Source organism: Hemiscyllium ocellatum, chromosome 2, assembly GCF_020745735.1.
Source record: "Hemiscyllium ocellatum isolate sHemOce1 chromosome 2, sHemOce1.pat.X.cur, whole genome shotgun sequence".
In the NCBI taxonomy this organism is placed as follows: domain Eukaryota; kingdom Metazoa; phylum Chordata; class Chondrichthyes; order Orectolobiformes; family Hemiscylliidae; genus Hemiscyllium; species Hemiscyllium ocellatum.
In genome coordinates, this window is record NC_083402.1 from 136,577,770 (window position 1) to 136,594,259 (window position 16,490).

At 39.5% G+C, this 16,490-nt stretch overlaps 1 protein-coding gene across 1 annotated transcript in view; it reads left to right on the forward strand.

The window, feature by feature from the left end:
* LOC132825309 (beta-1,4-galactosyltransferase 1-like) overlaps positions 1-12,509 on the forward strand; it is a 49,888-nt gene extending 37,379 nt beyond the window's left edge. The window contains exons 5-6 of the mRNA XM_060840419.1: positions 2,108-2,212; positions 5,118-12,509. Coding sequence (XP_060696402.1) covers positions 2,108-2,212; positions 5,118-5,265 — 253 coding nt within the window. The 3' untranslated portion in view covers positions 5,266-12,509. The remainder of the gene's footprint in view (positions 1-2,107; positions 2,213-5,117) is intronic.
* Positions 12,510-16,490: the final 3,981 nt, after the last annotated feature.

Consider the following 16,490-nt stretch of genomic DNA (forward strand, 5'->3'; position numbering starts at 1 on the left):
TGAGCCCTTCAGGAAACCCCACACACTGTGGCTCAGGTTGCTTGCTTTGCAAAACAAGCAGTAATCCTTTAAAACACTGGTTTTAAAAATGTTCTTCTCTCATTTCTGTCCATAATTTTAAAAAGCACAAAAATAAAAAGGCGTGTCTTTACAATTTGCCCCAACTATTTTCCAACTCATTTTTACACTTGGGAAAACTAATGTGAGGCTAAATGCTAGTGAAACAAAAGAGCAATAAGAAGACAGGAACACTCGATATGTAATTTACATATTGTGGGTCAACTTTTGTAACAGTGTTATTAGATGTACTGACTCTTCACCTAGTCTTTCAATATTACTGCTGGTGAAAGACACAGTGAATGTTTGCGCTCCTACTTTCCCTGCAGTCCCCACTCCTCTCTGCCTTTTCCCTTCCTGTTCCTCCCCTTCCCACTCCAAAACAGTGATTTATCTTTGCACTCCCAGTATATGCATGAATGAGTCACTGAATGACCACCTCCCCTCCCCACATGCAGGAACTAGCTCATCTAACCAACCTCGCCTCGCAAACTCACTAAACATGCACAAATCAACCCCTCTTCAAGCATCGTCTCCACACAGGATTCACCCTGTTCTCCCCGTCTGACGGGGTATTCATTTTGGTCTTATTGGCGAAAGTGAAGCAGAGAAGCCAACCTGCGATAGAGCAAGGGACTGATGTGTAACTCACTTGCGTGCCCCTGTATGGAGTTTGCTACAGTTTCTATCATGCTGAGTTACTACAGTTTTAATGATTCAAAGATAACAGGTGTATGGTGAAAGATGTTTGAAACCAGCTTTGTTTTTGGAAAGTGTTGATGCTGACTCATTGGATCAAGTGTCCGATCTCTGGGTTGTGCCAGATAATTCTTCTAACTTTAATTTTAAGTTGAAATGCGCAGAGTCCATTAGGTATTTTGCTAGTCACATTCTGCCTTGCTTAGATTAAATTCCCTACATTATGGAAACAAGCCATTTGGCCCAACAAGTCCCCATTCGGCCCTTTGAAAAGAGTAACCCACCCAGACCCATTCCCCTACCCTGTTGCCCTACTTTTACCCCTGACTAATGCACCTAACAGTATGGGAAATTTAGCATGGCCAGTTCATCTGATCTGCACGTCTGTGGGCTGTTGGAGGAAACCAGAACACCTGGAGGAAACCCACACAGACAAGGGGAGAATATGCAAACTCCACACAGACCGTAGTCGAGGTGGGAATCAAACCCAGGTCCTTGGCGCTGCTGTGAGGCAACATTGCTAACCACTGTGTCATTATGCCGCTCTATAAAACTATATATACTGGTACAGGAATCTCATAACAAATTCTAGATTTGTCTTTATAGAGTACCTTCTGGTGTAAGATGAAAGGAAATCAGAAACAAAATTCTAGTCCTTAAGGTTTTTGGTGGTTGAAGGCATAGCCACCACTGGTGGAATTCCTAAAATCTGCAATGATCAAAAGGTCAGAATAAGGCAGAACATAAGTATTGAAAAGGCTATAGGGTTGAAGGAGATTAAAGCAATAAGGAAGACCATGGAGGAATTGAGGGCAAGAATGAGATTTTTAAAATCCGCCTGTTGTTTAACTAGGAGTTAATGTAAACCAGCAGGCAGTGCATGGTGAGTGAATGGACTTTAAGTGAGCAAGGATATAAGTGGCATATTTATGAAGAGCAGAAAGTGGGTGCTGCCCAGGTGTGCATTTGAATACTGACATCTGGGACTTTAGTTGAGTGGAATTTCTCATTTACTGGATGCTTAGACAAGGAATCTAACAATCTGTGGATAGTGAAAAGGCTGCAAAAGGTGATGTAGTAGTGCTGAGTGTCGATGTACTTCTGGAAACTCTTTCCAGATTACATTATTGTAGCCAAATATGTGGATGGGGGAAAAAAAAGTCGGGAATTAAGGCTAGATTCTTGGGGGTGCAAGAAATAATAGACCAAGACAGGGAAGCAAATCCATGAGAGGTAATTCGGTGGCTACGATTTGATAATAGAATCATGTGTACAGTCCCACTCAGCTAGACTATGGTAAAGAGACATTAGAAGAATTAACTTTTTGAAATCCTCCTTTCTTTCCTAATAGGATAATTTTCAAAGGCATGAGGATTTCACGTCCAGATGGCGGCATCGGGAAATGCCGTATGATCAAACATAACAGAGATAGAAATAATGCACCTAACCCTCAGAGGTAAGTTGTTGTCTGAAACAGTGTAGCATATTTTAAATTCTGATTTTGATATTGCAAGCACTCACCTGATTGGGAGAGAGAAATGGAATTAATTTTGCAATTCAGCTAGTCATACTCTTTCTCTGTCTATAGTTGCTTCACCTACTGAGCTTGTTCAACATTTGTTTTATTTCAGTTTTTCAGCAGCCAGTGTGTTGCACCGTAAATACTGAGTGTTAGGGCAAAAGTTGAATACCTTTACGGGCAAGATACTCTCCCAGCTGTCTTAAGTTGGTGCCCTCTGGTTTTAACTTGTGGCTTTGGAAGCTGGCTCCCTTACTCTAAGAAGCTCTTCAGGGCTTCAAACATTTTGCCAAATCTGCTGTTAGCCTTCCTTTTTTTAATTTAAGAAAAAGCTTCATCTATCCATGTTAATGTAATCCCTTATTGTTGGAGCAATTCCAGTAGATATTGTTGCTGCTCTGTTAGTTGTCCACCTCCATTATAACCAGATCTGGTAAGTCTGCAGGGCTTGCATCTTATCCATTCATTCACCTATACTTTCATTGAACCAGGATAAATCTCCCCTCTTGGTGGCAGTTGTAGGGTGGGGCTTATGCTGGGCCATGAGGTTATAGATTGCGTTTAAAGGCAATTCTGCTGATGGCCCATATTGTATTATGGACACTGAGCTTTTCTGTGCTAGATTTGTTTGAAATTCATCCATTTAACACAGGAGTGCTGACACATCATGGAGGATGTCCTTAGTATGAAGATAGGACATTGATGGTGAAGTGGTCACTCAGGGATATTGTTTGGACAGATGTATCTGCAAGCAGTCGATTGCTGAGGTCAAGGGGAGGTTCTGCCAGGGCCACTCATCTCCTGACCTCATTACAGCCTTGTTCAAATGTGACAAAAGTGCTGAATTCCAGAGGTACAGTGAGAGTGACAGCCCTTGACATTAAGGTGGCAATTGAGTGTGTAACATCAAGTAGCTCTGGCAAAATTAGAATCAAGGGGGAAAGCTCAACTGGTTGGAGTCCTACCTGGCATAAGGAAGATGGTTGTTGGATGGCAGTCGTCTCAACTCCAGACTGTCTCTACAGGAGCTCCTCAGGGTAGCGCCCTAGGTTCAACCATCTTCAGCTGCTTTATCAATGACTTCCCTCTATCGTGAGGTCAGAAGAGAGGATGATTGCACAATGTTCAGCACCCTTTGCGATGAATGGTCCACAATAAAGTGCAACAAGACTTGGAAGACTTGGGCAAAGTAGCAAGTAAAATTTCTGCCATTCTTGCCAGGCAGTGATCATCTCCAATACGTGACAGTGTAACTGCCCCTTGACTTTCAGTGGTGGTGTTGTCACTGAATCCCTCATGACCAACATCCTAGGGGTTGCCATTGACCTGAAACTCAACTGGGCTTGCCATATAAATAATGTGTCTTCAAGAGTAGATAATCAGCTAGCTCTACTGCAGCAAGTAACAAAAAACCAGACTCCCAAAATCTGTCCCTCATCGATAAGACACACATCAGGAATTTGATGGAACCCCTCCCACCCATCTGGATAGATGTAGCTCCATCAATATAATGTCAAGTTTCTATCCAGGACAAAACAGGCCACTTGACTGGCACTGCATTCACAACATCCATTGCTCAGCAATGTGTACCATCGATAAAATGCATTTTGGGGGAGCCAATGGACTCATGGTATTATTGCTCGACTATTAATCTGGGGACCTGGGTTCGATTCCTGCCATGTCAGATCGTTGAATTTGTCAGAAAAAAACCCATCTGGTTCACTGATGTCCATTTGGGAAGAAAACTGTCATCCTTACCTGGTCTGGCCTACATGTGACTCTATACCCACAGCAATGTGGTTGACTCTCAACTGGCCTCTGGACAGTTAGGGATGGGCAATGATTGCTGGCCTAGCCAGCAACGCGCACAAAGTTCTTTTTAGAAAAGAATTTCACCAAAGAACCTTAGACAGCACCTTCCAAGCCCATAACCACACATCTGGAAGCACAGCGGCAACAGATACACGGGTAGTCCACCTGCAAGTTCCCCTCCAAGCCACTGTCCATCCTGACTTGGGATTTATCACCTTTCCTTCACTGTCTTTGGGTCAGTATCCTGGAATTCTCTCCCTTCGGGCAGTGTGGGTCTACCCACAGCACATTGACTGCAGCAGTTCAAGAAGGCAGCTCACCACCAGCTTCTCAGGGCAACTAGGGCAATAAATGCTGGCCAGCCAGCAACACGTTCCATAAGTGGATTTTTTTAAACTACTTTCTTTTCCCCATCCTGTTGGTTTCCTCACCAGCTGCTTCGGACCCAGTCTTGAAGTAATGCCTTCAGGATCCAGCCACTTTAGTCTTTAGTGATGTGACTGAACCAGCCTTGGTGCTGCATATTGACACCACACCAAGAATGTATTCTGTGCCCTTGCAAGCCTCCATGCTCCCTCCAAATTGTGGTCATATAGAAGTAATAGTGATTCATTAGTGGAGGGACAAGGCAATTTGCAAGGACAAGACTGACTGACTGACCAGCATTCTCCATGCAAACAGCTACCACAGTACGGATTGTGATACAGATCACTCTCTAGCCTGTTATTGTGCTGTATAAGTTTACTCTAACCTTCTGAAAACTCATACATGATCTGCTGCATTCCTCATGCCTATCTTTTCAAAACAGTTAATTCTTTCAATTAACATTTTTCTTTTAATATGTGCTTGCAGTTCCTGAGCTACCTATAAATGTCTAAATACCCAGGCAGAAAAATTTTATGGTGCAAATGAAATAATCCAAATACAAATTCAACCTTTCCATATAAGCATGAATTCTAGATATGTAAATTTTAATAGAGATGTGTTCTTATTAATATACTATTGGTTATTCTGAAATATTTGCTTACAGGTTTAACAGAATTTCTAAAACAAGACAGACAATGCAGCATGATGGTTTAAATTCACTCAAGTATAAAGTGTTAGAGGTCAAGAAATATCCTTTATACACCTTTATTGATGTGGATGTCGGTGGGCCTGGAAGACAACCTTCAGGATAAGTGGTGAAGAACTCAGTTCTTAAATTGAAGAGCCTTTCCCTTCATGCTGTCTACCATATGTGCCTTATTAATTTACTTTTGTGTGCTACGTTTTCTCCTTGTTTATCAGAGATCAAGTTGAACTCAAATTGCCACTCAGATTTCATCATGTAAACTCCAGAAACTTGAACATTGCGTTGAGTGGACAATTTCAGAATTACGCTGTTATTTCAAAAAACACTTTTGAAGTCTGAATGGAAGAATTATCCTCCATTATGTTTTCTAAACCATGTATGATTTTCAGGCTCTCGGGAACACACTGTTACTGTTCTAAATATGTTGCTTTTTCAGTCAGTCATCAGCTGAGGTGTGTGCTTTTATTTCACTTCAGATTGCATTTGAAACGTGCGTAATTTGTGTGCCCACACTGATTTCTGAGAATGTGATATCTGAAATGTGATATGGATTCAGCAAAGGCAAGCTGTCTAGTTGCCAATGAATTGCATTTCACTGTTAGACTGATTTTGGCTAAGATGGTTGAAGTTTCTCCAAACAACATAAAATTTGAAGAATAATGTCCCAGCAGAATTCAGCTATACATTGTGAATTCGCATGTTGTGGAAATGACTTCAGCTCACTGGGGATCCTGACTACGGAGTTAACAACTAGATTATGTTGCCAGTTTGTCTTTTTGCAATTTTTCACAAAAAGTGTGATCCTTGTAAGACCATAAGATATAGGAGCAGCATTAGATCATTTGGCCCACTGGGTCTGCTCCTCCATTCAGTGGTCCCATTTATTGCCCATCCTTCATTCTTGGAAACAGCATTACTGCAAATACATGTTGCTATTGATTAGGACATTCAGGACACTAACCTAATGAAGATGAAATTATGGTAATATATCCATGTATGGAATATGAATTGAAAATGATTGTTTCTTTGACCTTCAGTTTTGAAGTTGATTTCACCTAAATTTGTTTTGCATCGATATGAAAATGTTTCCTTGCCTTAATATGTTTGGTAATCAAATGGAAAGGTGTTTCTCCTCTGAGTTTGAAGGTATTGAAGGTAATTCCTCTGTCTGCAAACAATATGTCTCAAAAACTAACAGAATTTCATCAAAACTTGGTATGCAAATAGGGCATCTCAGGAGGAAGTGGTTAATTTTTGGCAAACGTGGGTTTGGGATCCGGTATTTTAGTGAAAATGACAGTTAAATTTGGAAGAAGCAGCGTGTTTTATAATAGAATATTATTTCCTGTTTTTGCAAGTTATAGATTGTCACAACAGTCAAAATATGAGAGCATGTGAAACCAGCTCTAACTACAGTTAATCAGTCAGGTAAAACCTTGAGGTGCCGAACATAATGTTGCATCAATATAGCATAATTGAGTTATGCGCTCTATTTAGTTCCCTTTCAGTTATATCTGATTCCATCTGTGTGTCTCTTATTTTCACAGGAACCTACCATCACAAATGCATGTCTGAGTCGTCACACTTTGTACATACATGTACACTATACGTATTCTTCAGTCTCCTTCAATCCTGTGTAATGTGCACATGCTTCATGCATCACACTGCATACAGACTTTAACTCTGCCATATGCAATGAACGTACTCATATTCCATGTGTAACACTTTTTTTTAAAAATCTGCACACACAATTGGGTATGAACACATTTTCTCACAGTATGTTGCTTTTAGTCAGTAATTCAGCCAAAGAATATGATTCGGATGTAATATTTATGAAGCTGCATCAAAAATATCCCTTGCTCCTGGATTTTTATCCAAAGCTTAAAGGACAATGACCATTCTCCTATCAGGATCCATTCTAGTCGACAGCAAAGTGCCATGAGTGGGGTTGTCAGACCAACACTGAATTTTGGTCTAGATTGCATCAATGAAATTATCAGCATTTATGACAAATAGGATCCCTTGCAGGTGTGCCCCTCTATCTCTGCAGATAGGATGTACTTTCATGGCCATTGTTGTTACTGCTGGAACTTTCTCCCAGAAAGTGCTTTGCTATAGATTTTGTGTGCAAGTTTAAATATAATCAACTTTCTGCTACTGAACCATTTTGCTGGACTTTGCATTGGCCTATTTCTTGTCCTGTCTCTAATGTCTCAAAGTCTTTGACTATCATTCTCTTGCTATTAATTAAACCTAAAAGAAATACAAACGTAGCAATTGAGACAGTTTGCACTGCTAGCCCGAACTTTCTTATTTCTCACATTGGGAGATGTCCCTGATCTTAGTACCCCTTTGGGGCTGGCTCATACTTGGTTACTCTGACTTGCAGAGTCTGTCTCTTCTAATTGTGTTAGCTGTATTTCCTGACTCTGTGGTTGCCGGTCTACCCACTGCTGTTCAGGATTCCTTATTCTGTTTTTGAAGTAGCCATTTCTTCATGTACGGAAACAATGTATCCTAAAAATGGTCTGGTTTCTCTATGATGCTTTGCACCTTGGTTTGTTGAGTGACTGAGATCCAATGCTGCAAACTATTTTAAACCAGGTTCCACAAAAATGTAGCCATAAAGTTGAGTAAAACTGAGTGCAGGACATGGTTACTCTTGAATATACAGTCTTAATATTGATTTTATGGGATTTACATGGTATTTATTCAAACAATTTGGCAGAACTTTTACCATTTTGTAGATTCAGTCCTCTGCTTATATTAAAGTTCTTGACTCAGCTTCAATTCCAAGTAATTGATGCACTTGCTCCAGGCATAAAACAGATCGCATTTATAATTAAACAACACACCTCTTGAATCTTCAGACAAAGCTTTGCAATATGCATCTACAGTTTTGGAGTTTTTAATTTCTTTTGTCCCATTGAATTATTTGAAGTTTATAACATAGAAGAGAGGTAGTTGACACCAATCTCTGAAAAATGAGGTTGAAATGTGAAAAGACGATGGGTCAGTTAAGAGTTAACTAAAATGGAAGGAAATATTGTGGCAAACTCACACCAAATTTTGTGAGGATGAATCTTTGTTGAAAATGTGATTTTTGGATTGAGCTGCTTTATTCTCCTTTGTGTTATCTGTGTGGCTCGGCAGTGCGTCTGTTTGTATTTCACTGAAAACCTTGATCCAGAATGCAGTTTGCTGTATTCATGTTGACTTTGCAAAGATTTTTTGCAAACCATTTTTTCTATCAGAAAATATGTTTATTTTTCACTGTTGCACTTTGAATTCTCCTCACCATACTTTGGATTTTTGATTTGAACTGTCAGCTAAATAACTCTGCATTTTACTCCTGCTCACTTTGCAGGAAAAACAGGCAACATTCATGAGCGTGCATGTCACCTCTGATAGTATCAATTTACATTGTGTAACATGCTGCCAAAAGAGAGAGAATCTGACACTTAAGTTTTAAGAATGTGTGAACTTTTGGTTGAATTATCCATTTGTGTTATATTTTGAAAATATTTTGTCGAAAATCTCCCAATTTGCTTTCTGAAATCACTGGGAGTTCGGTCAGTTCTGGTAAGTTCTAACTAACCCGGAAAGATTGGCAAACCTAGTAGCTGGAAACTGGAAACCAATAATGGAATGTTAGGATTTTTAACAAACTTCTCACCTTGCCTTCAATTAACCTCTTGGTCTCATGCTAATTCACTGTTCAAACCGGGTGAATGGAATGGTGCTGAACATTCTTGATGATTTGTACCATTCTGTTATTTGTTTTAACTGCTAACATAGAACATAGAAAGTACAGCACGGAACAGGCCCTTAGGCCCACGATATTGTGCTGAGATTTAATCCTAATGTAAAATATAGTAACTTAACCTACGTACCCCTCACCTCACTACTATCCATGTGCTTGTCCAGCAGTTGCTTAAATGTCCCCAATGATTCTGCTTCCACCACCACAGCTGGCAACGCATTCCACGCACACACTACTCTCTGCGTAAAGAACCTACCTCTGACGTCTCCTTCAAACTATGACGTCTCGTACCAGTCAATCCTGTCCTGGGGAAAAGTCTCTGGCTATTGACTCTATCTATTCCTCTCATTATTTTGTACACCTCAATCAGGTCCCCTCTCCAGAGAGAAAAGTCCAAGCTTATTCAACCTTTCTTCATAAGGCAAGCCCTCCAGTCCAGACAGCATCCTATTAAACCACCTTTGCACATTCTCCAAAGCCTCTGTATCTTTACTATAGTATAGCGACCATTACTGTCCACAATATTCCAAGTGTGGTCTCATTAGGGACTTGTAGAGCTGCAGCAAAACCTCGCGGCTCTTAAACTCAATCCCCCTGTTAATGAAAGCCAAAACACACTCTGCTTTCTGAACAACCTTATCCACTTGGGTGGAAACTTTGAGGGATCTATGTACTTGCACACCCTCTGTTCCTCCACACTGCCAAGAATCCTGCCTTTAATCCTATATTCAGCATTCAAGTTCAACCTTCCAAAATGCATCACTTCACGTTTATCCGGGTTGAACTCATCTGCCATTTCTCAGCCCAGCTCTGCTACTCTTGTCCTGTTGTAAATTTCTTAATTGTCCCAAGTCCATAATTGTAGGTGCCTTTAATTTGAGCTTAAGCTTTATTTTGGCCTTTTAACTAAAATATTTATAAACATCGTACTACTAAAAACTGACCTCTTGAATATGTTGAACAATTGAGAAAATTGCAATCTTGGGACTGTTGCACTGAAAGAAGAAATGTATTGTTACAAACAGTAAATTTATTATTCATCTATCATCTTATTAATACCAAGCTTTCCAAACTGCATAGTATTCTGGCCTATCACTCATCTGGAGAATGGTGATGTGCTGATACTTCATTTACAAGCTACAATTGTTTCTTTATCTGGTAGTTTGAAAATACTTTAAATAAAAAGTATTGCCATTGCTATTTTATGTGCGTCATATATGGCCAAAATTAGTAAATTTTACCTAAATTAGTGGCACTTTAATGAGCGCAGTCACTTAAAAAAAGCATTCTGAAGGAGGGTCACTAGATCTAAAACTTAACTGATTTCTATCCACAAATGCTCCCAGATTTGAGATTTTCCAGCAATTTGTTTTTGTTTCTGATTTCCAGCATTTGCAACTCTTGATCTTTTTTAATTACCTAAATTACCTTTGATTTTTGAGTCTAATTCACCTTCAGACAGATAATCAGGTTTTAAAAAAGTCATAATCCTAACTTTGTGAGCTTCAGTTTGTACATTTTGAAAGAAGGGTGACTGTACTTTGGGAGTAAGAATTCTTGTCACCTTTTGTCAAATTGATCAACTTGTTAGGTATAAAATAGAATTGTTATTGCCCTACTGGAAAAATAGTCATTCACTCTGTTTTCCAAAAAAAAAATTCAGTGCAATAATTATTTATTGCGTGGTCATTTATACTTTCCAATGAATCATGAACCACAATCTGTTTGCAAGACAATGTGTTCATTATTTAACTTTTGAGCTCAGCTGCCAATCCAAAACAAAATTTCTCAAAGTACTTGTTGGAAGCTATTTCAACATTGCCTTTTATTTGTTATAAACTTTGTTTCTTTTTGGACTTCTATGTTGAGTGGAATTTCGTTTGGAAGAATTGATGTAATTTATATAAAACTAAATGAACTGAAAAAGCTTAATCTTGGCCAAGTGCAGCATCCAGTGGTACTCACAGCTGAAGGAATTTTACTCCAATCTTTCCTGTGCTGTTGCTCCTTATACATCACTGCGGTAACTTTAATGCAAGTTATTATACTGGTAATTGCAGCTTTGTATAACATCCAGGCTGTCTCTAGGACCACAAGATCCAATTTTGAGGTTGTTCAGATAAAAGTTATTAAATAATTATCAAGGTCATTTAGAGGCCTGGAGGAGAGAAAAAAAACTAATTGTGACTTCTAATACAAATTGTTCATTTGTCCTTAACAATCCTTATATGCTATACTGTCCAGCACCTACACTCTAATCACCCCTTCTCTCTCACTCCTTGATCTGTGTAAGTGTCACAGTCCAAGTGGTAAGGGTTCAGTAAACTGACTAGCACCAACAACATACAACTTGCTTGAAATTTAAAGTATAATATGAAACTATATTCTTCACTACAGATATTTATATTTGGAGGGGAGACCAATTTGTCAAAATGATTCTTCTTTTTCCTTCCTCTGCTTCCCACTCCCATTGAGCTTCTTCCACAGTATCAAAGATTATATTTGTGCTTGTGTATAGCTTTATTCTTAACCAAAACAGTGCCTTGTTTTCCAGGGAAAGCTCACATAAACTGAAGGGATACAGTGATTCTGGTCCTGGATATTGCCAGCCAAAATTGTATCTCAATTACTCAGTTACCTTTTAATGATGTAATCTTTGCAACATTGCACACTGCTTTATTGTACAGTTTACACAAGTATCGAATGATGCATGCAGCGTTTTAAATCAAAAATTTGCATCACGTCAGTGGACTTATCAGCTCGGCGTTTAGACTTGATTCTTCAGGTGAGCCGTCTTCCTCTAGTTGGAGCTTTGATGGCTATCCTTGACCACCGTTTTAAAAATCTTGACACCAGGTTATAGTCCAACAGGTTTGTTTGGAAATACTAGCTTTCAGAGCACTGCTCCTTCAGGTAACAAGTGGGGCAGGGTCACAGTGTCAGATCTCCTGCGATAGCTAATGCTAGATGTCTTGCTAGGTTAATAGAGATCCCATTTTGTCCAACCATTGCATGATTAGTGATTTAGCTGTTTGTCATGTGTCACTCAACTTCACTCCATGTTAAACCACTTGACACCATTTTTCATGCTTTAGTACATGATTAGAATCCCTAGGCACCCCCACCTCGCTTTAATGTGTGCAGACCCTCCACTTCAAATTTGTCCTGTTTTTCTCTTTAACTGCCTCAGCAGTGGTTCAATCACTTTAGAATCCGTCCTGTGGAATTTGCCACTTTTATTTGCTATGTTATTTTAAAGAGAGGCTTTCAAGAGGCTTTTCGAAACTTCTGAGTTTGTATGTTATGGCTTTTATTTTACAGCTTTAACTCATTGTCTAAAATGGTCAACCCATAATCTAATTCAACGCTGTGACTTATGCTTCTTTTGCTTTTTCAGTCATGAGCAGTGAATACTATCGGGTTTATTTTTAAAAGTGAAGTCAGTTGATGTTTACAGTCAGTTTTGCAAACATTTGCACTTGGAATTAATTATGCAGAATGTTTTTATTTGAATAATGCTTGAGTTTCAACTCTCCTTTCCAGAAGGACCAAAGTAAACAATTAGAATAACTTTTATGAAAAAAATCAGTTGGTGTTTGTAAAAGTATGTTCAATTGTAAATAAAGAATATTTTTTAAAAACTGGATCAAGTTTGTCTGTGTTGCCACATTTATTGTACATTAATTGCTTCATATATGGATGCACAAGCTTAAGTGTGTGGTGGACGTGCCTCAGGAGTAAACCATTTTAGCCCGACAGGTTTTACCTCCATCCGCTGAGGTCATGGTTGCAATTTTGCTCCTTTACGTAAGAATGTTTTGTCAATAAAAATCTATTCATGTAAATTTTAAAACTGACAACTGATTAATGCAGAAACAAATTACAAACCGCTATCATACTTTGTGCATCCCCCTCTCTTTCCCCCCCCCCTCTCTCTCCCTCCCTCCCCCTCTCTCTCTCTCTCTCTCTCTCTCTCTTCCCCCCCCTCCCACACACCCCCACCTCTGATTCCTATGAAATCAGCAATGTATGTAAACCTTTTGAATGGGAATTGAATTATCTTCAGAGTCTGGTTCTATCCTATTAACCTCCATAATACATCCTGCATTTGGGGTGCCCTTGTGAATTGCAATTTCCAAAGAGTTTGCAGAGAACTCTTGATGTTGCAGCCAGATTTTTTAAAATCTGTTGCTTGGTACTTTTTTTTTAAGCGCATTAGTACTTTTTTGGCACTAAATTTCTTTCATAGGTCAAACAGTTCGTCTCCAACATCATGCTGCAGCACCATTTATGGTCAGTCCTGGAGCTACACAGGCACTCTAATTCCAGACTAGTGGCTTTCAATTTTGAAGTTCTGGATTTGAGATTACTGCGCATAACTATTACTACCTTTCTCACTAATCCCTTCACTTCCCTCAATTTACTGTTTTGAGAGTCTTTGAGGCCATCCTATTTATCTTTTTGCCAGGAGTTTTGTCCCCAGGTTCAGGTGGAGTCCAATACTTAGGCTCATATTCCGTGAAATAAAAGTCCTCATTCCCACACCACTTATTCAGCACTGTGTTCACCTCCCTAATCTGCAAATTAGCATTGGGAAAAGTAGGTGTCTCAGATAATCCACAACTCGACCTTCATGGCAGCTTCGACTAACTTAATTTATAATCAGGATAATTTTTGCTTTTTTTTTCTTCAAGGTTACTGCTTCCCACCTACCACAGCAGATGGCAGAATTTAAATTCAATAAAAATCTGGAAGCAGAGGTCTAACGATGACTGTGAATCTGTTTTTGATTGTTGGAAAATCCCATCTAGTTCACTAATAACCTTTCAGGAAGGAAACTGATATTTTTACCTGGTCTGACCTACGTGTGACTCCACATCTACTGTGATGCAGTTGACTTTTAACTGTTGTCAGGGTAATTAGGAATGGACCTAGCCAGCAATGCCCTTATCCTGTGTATAAATTTAAAACAAGATATTGTTATTGCAAGGATTGCAGATATCATGTCTGCAGTTGTTTTTTTTTGCTGAGATCACCTATAGTTTTGATCTTTCTAGCTATTAATATCATAATTCCACATGGCCAATGAATAAAGTCTAAGCTTGTACTAATGCAATTAGATAGGGCTATTTTTAACCACTTTTTCGATAGTTTTTAGAAACTAATCAAGGGGATTGTGAGACCTAGGAGTGCAGGTAAACAGACTGGAGCATAGTAAGCTCATGGGTGATTTTATAGAGGTTTATAAAATTGTCGGGAAACCTCGTTGGCTCAACTTGTCCATGCCAAAGGGTTCCATGCTTTGTGTTTCCATAACGTGGACCAAAATGACTTTGTTCTCCAAGCTGGTTTAGGATGTCCTCCATGGTGGCACCTCGTGGACAACTTATGCAGAACTCTTGATCCCCATTAACGCCCGCATTTCAGGAACAACAACGTGTACCGAAGGAGGATTTGTCATCAATGTGGTAGAGATGCCTCTGACCAAATCTGAGTGGAAGTCCGTGATGCTGGAAAAGCATCCGTGAAGCTACCTGATCACCTGTGCTTTTCCAGCACCACACTTTTTGACTCCAATCTCCAGCACCTACAGTCCTCAGTTTCTCCCAATTTCTGTTAGGACTGTTACGACAGAGTTGAACCCCTCTGTTAATTAAACCAAGCATCCTGAATAGTTCACCTCTCCTTGTAATCTGTTAAAATGAGTGATGAGTACTCTCAAATTCCACTAAAGAAAATTACATCTATTTATTCTTTAACTCTAAAAGTGAACACTAAACAATATTCACAATTTTAAGCCCACCTTTCTCTTAACTGCTTATTATCTATCTCAATCTATAATAATATGCTGTTTTAATAAGACACTTATTAAAATGAAATCAACTTAATTTCACCACAGTGTTGTTATCTGTATTTTTCTTCTGGCTGAGGATCTCCCTGGCTCATTGATATGAAGCATACTTTCAGTTTAAAAAAAATGAAAACGTACCTTTTGATGGAGAATATTTCCTAATTTCTTAGAGAGCAAGATGTTAGCTCTCTATGCACCCGTAATGAGAATATGGTGGAAGTGAGAAACAGGAAAGGAGCACTAACTTTAGAAGTTTCTACAGACACCCCATTAGCAACAGAGGAGCCAATTGGGACGCAGATTTTGGGAAGGTGCTGAAGTAATGGTTGTTGTCATGGCTGACTTTAACCTCCCTAACATTCATTGGAACTTCCTTAGTTCAAACAGTTTTTGTCAGCAGTTCTTGTCAGCTGTGTCCAGAAAGGGTTTCTGATTCAATGTGTAGATAGGCTGACTAGAGGGGAGGCCATATTGGATTTGATGCTTGGCAATGAACCATGCCAGCTGTCAGATCTCTGTGGGAGAGCATTTTGGTGATGTTGGGGAGGTGGGGGGGTATAAAATGTGGCCTTTCTGAAAATTGTTCAGAGAGCATTCTGTTTTCTTTGAGTTTATTACAAGTTTTGCTTCTCTTAATCATTGGAAGAGCTCTACCAACTGTATCATGTGATCTTTTCATGACTCGCTAAAGATCACTATATTGTCCAAATAAACTGCAGTGTTTGTTAATCTGACCAAACTCTGTTCGTGTGTCTTTGGAATGTGGCTGGTGCATTCTTCATTCCAAAAGGGCATCACTTTGAATTGATATAGCCCATTTGGGGTTACAAATGCGGAAACTTATTTCACTTTCTCTGCTAAAGGTACCTGCCAATAACCACGCACTGAGTCCAACTTTGTGATGTGACTGGCTTGTCCAACTTTCTCTATACAGTCCTCCAATCTTGGTATTGGATAGGAGTCTGATTTTGTTACAGCATTGACCTTCAGATAGTCCATGCAAAATCATTGAGTCCCATCAAGTTTAGAAATGAACATGATTGTCAAACTCTAGTCGCTAACTCTAATCAATGATATCTTTATTGAGCATTGCATCCACTTCCTTCTGGACCTGTGGGGCTTTCAGAGGGTTAAGGCGGTGGTGGAGGTGGAGGGTGTTTTATCAGAACAGCATTCCCTACTTACACCTCATGCACCTAATACATCAGCTCATTCGGAAAATGTCTGAATTTATCTGCCACCAGTTTCATTCAATGCTGTGCCCTCTTCAGGTGTTGTTTAGCAAACTCGCCTACTCAATTTAATCTCTCCCTCACTCAACCGTCTAATCGAAGTGTGAGATCTGACTTTCCTTCTATTAATTTTTCTTTAATTAGTGTCAAAGGCCCTTACACTTCGCATCCAAATATTAACTCAAAGGGAGTAAACTGAGTATTCACTTGGGGCATCTGTAATGGCAAACAATACAAATGAGATACCTCTATCCCAGCCAATCCTGACAATACACTCTTAAGGTGGTCTTCCAGGTCTGATGCCACCTTTCCAAAGCTCCCTGGGATTCAGGATGGTACGCACTTGATTTAAAGTGCTATATACCTAAGCTATCCACGACTTCCTTATACAGCTTAGCAGTAAAATTAGACCCTTTTTCTGACTGAATCTCTCTAGGTAGCCCATACCAGGTAAAGAAAGCTACCTACGACTCCACCATCCTTTT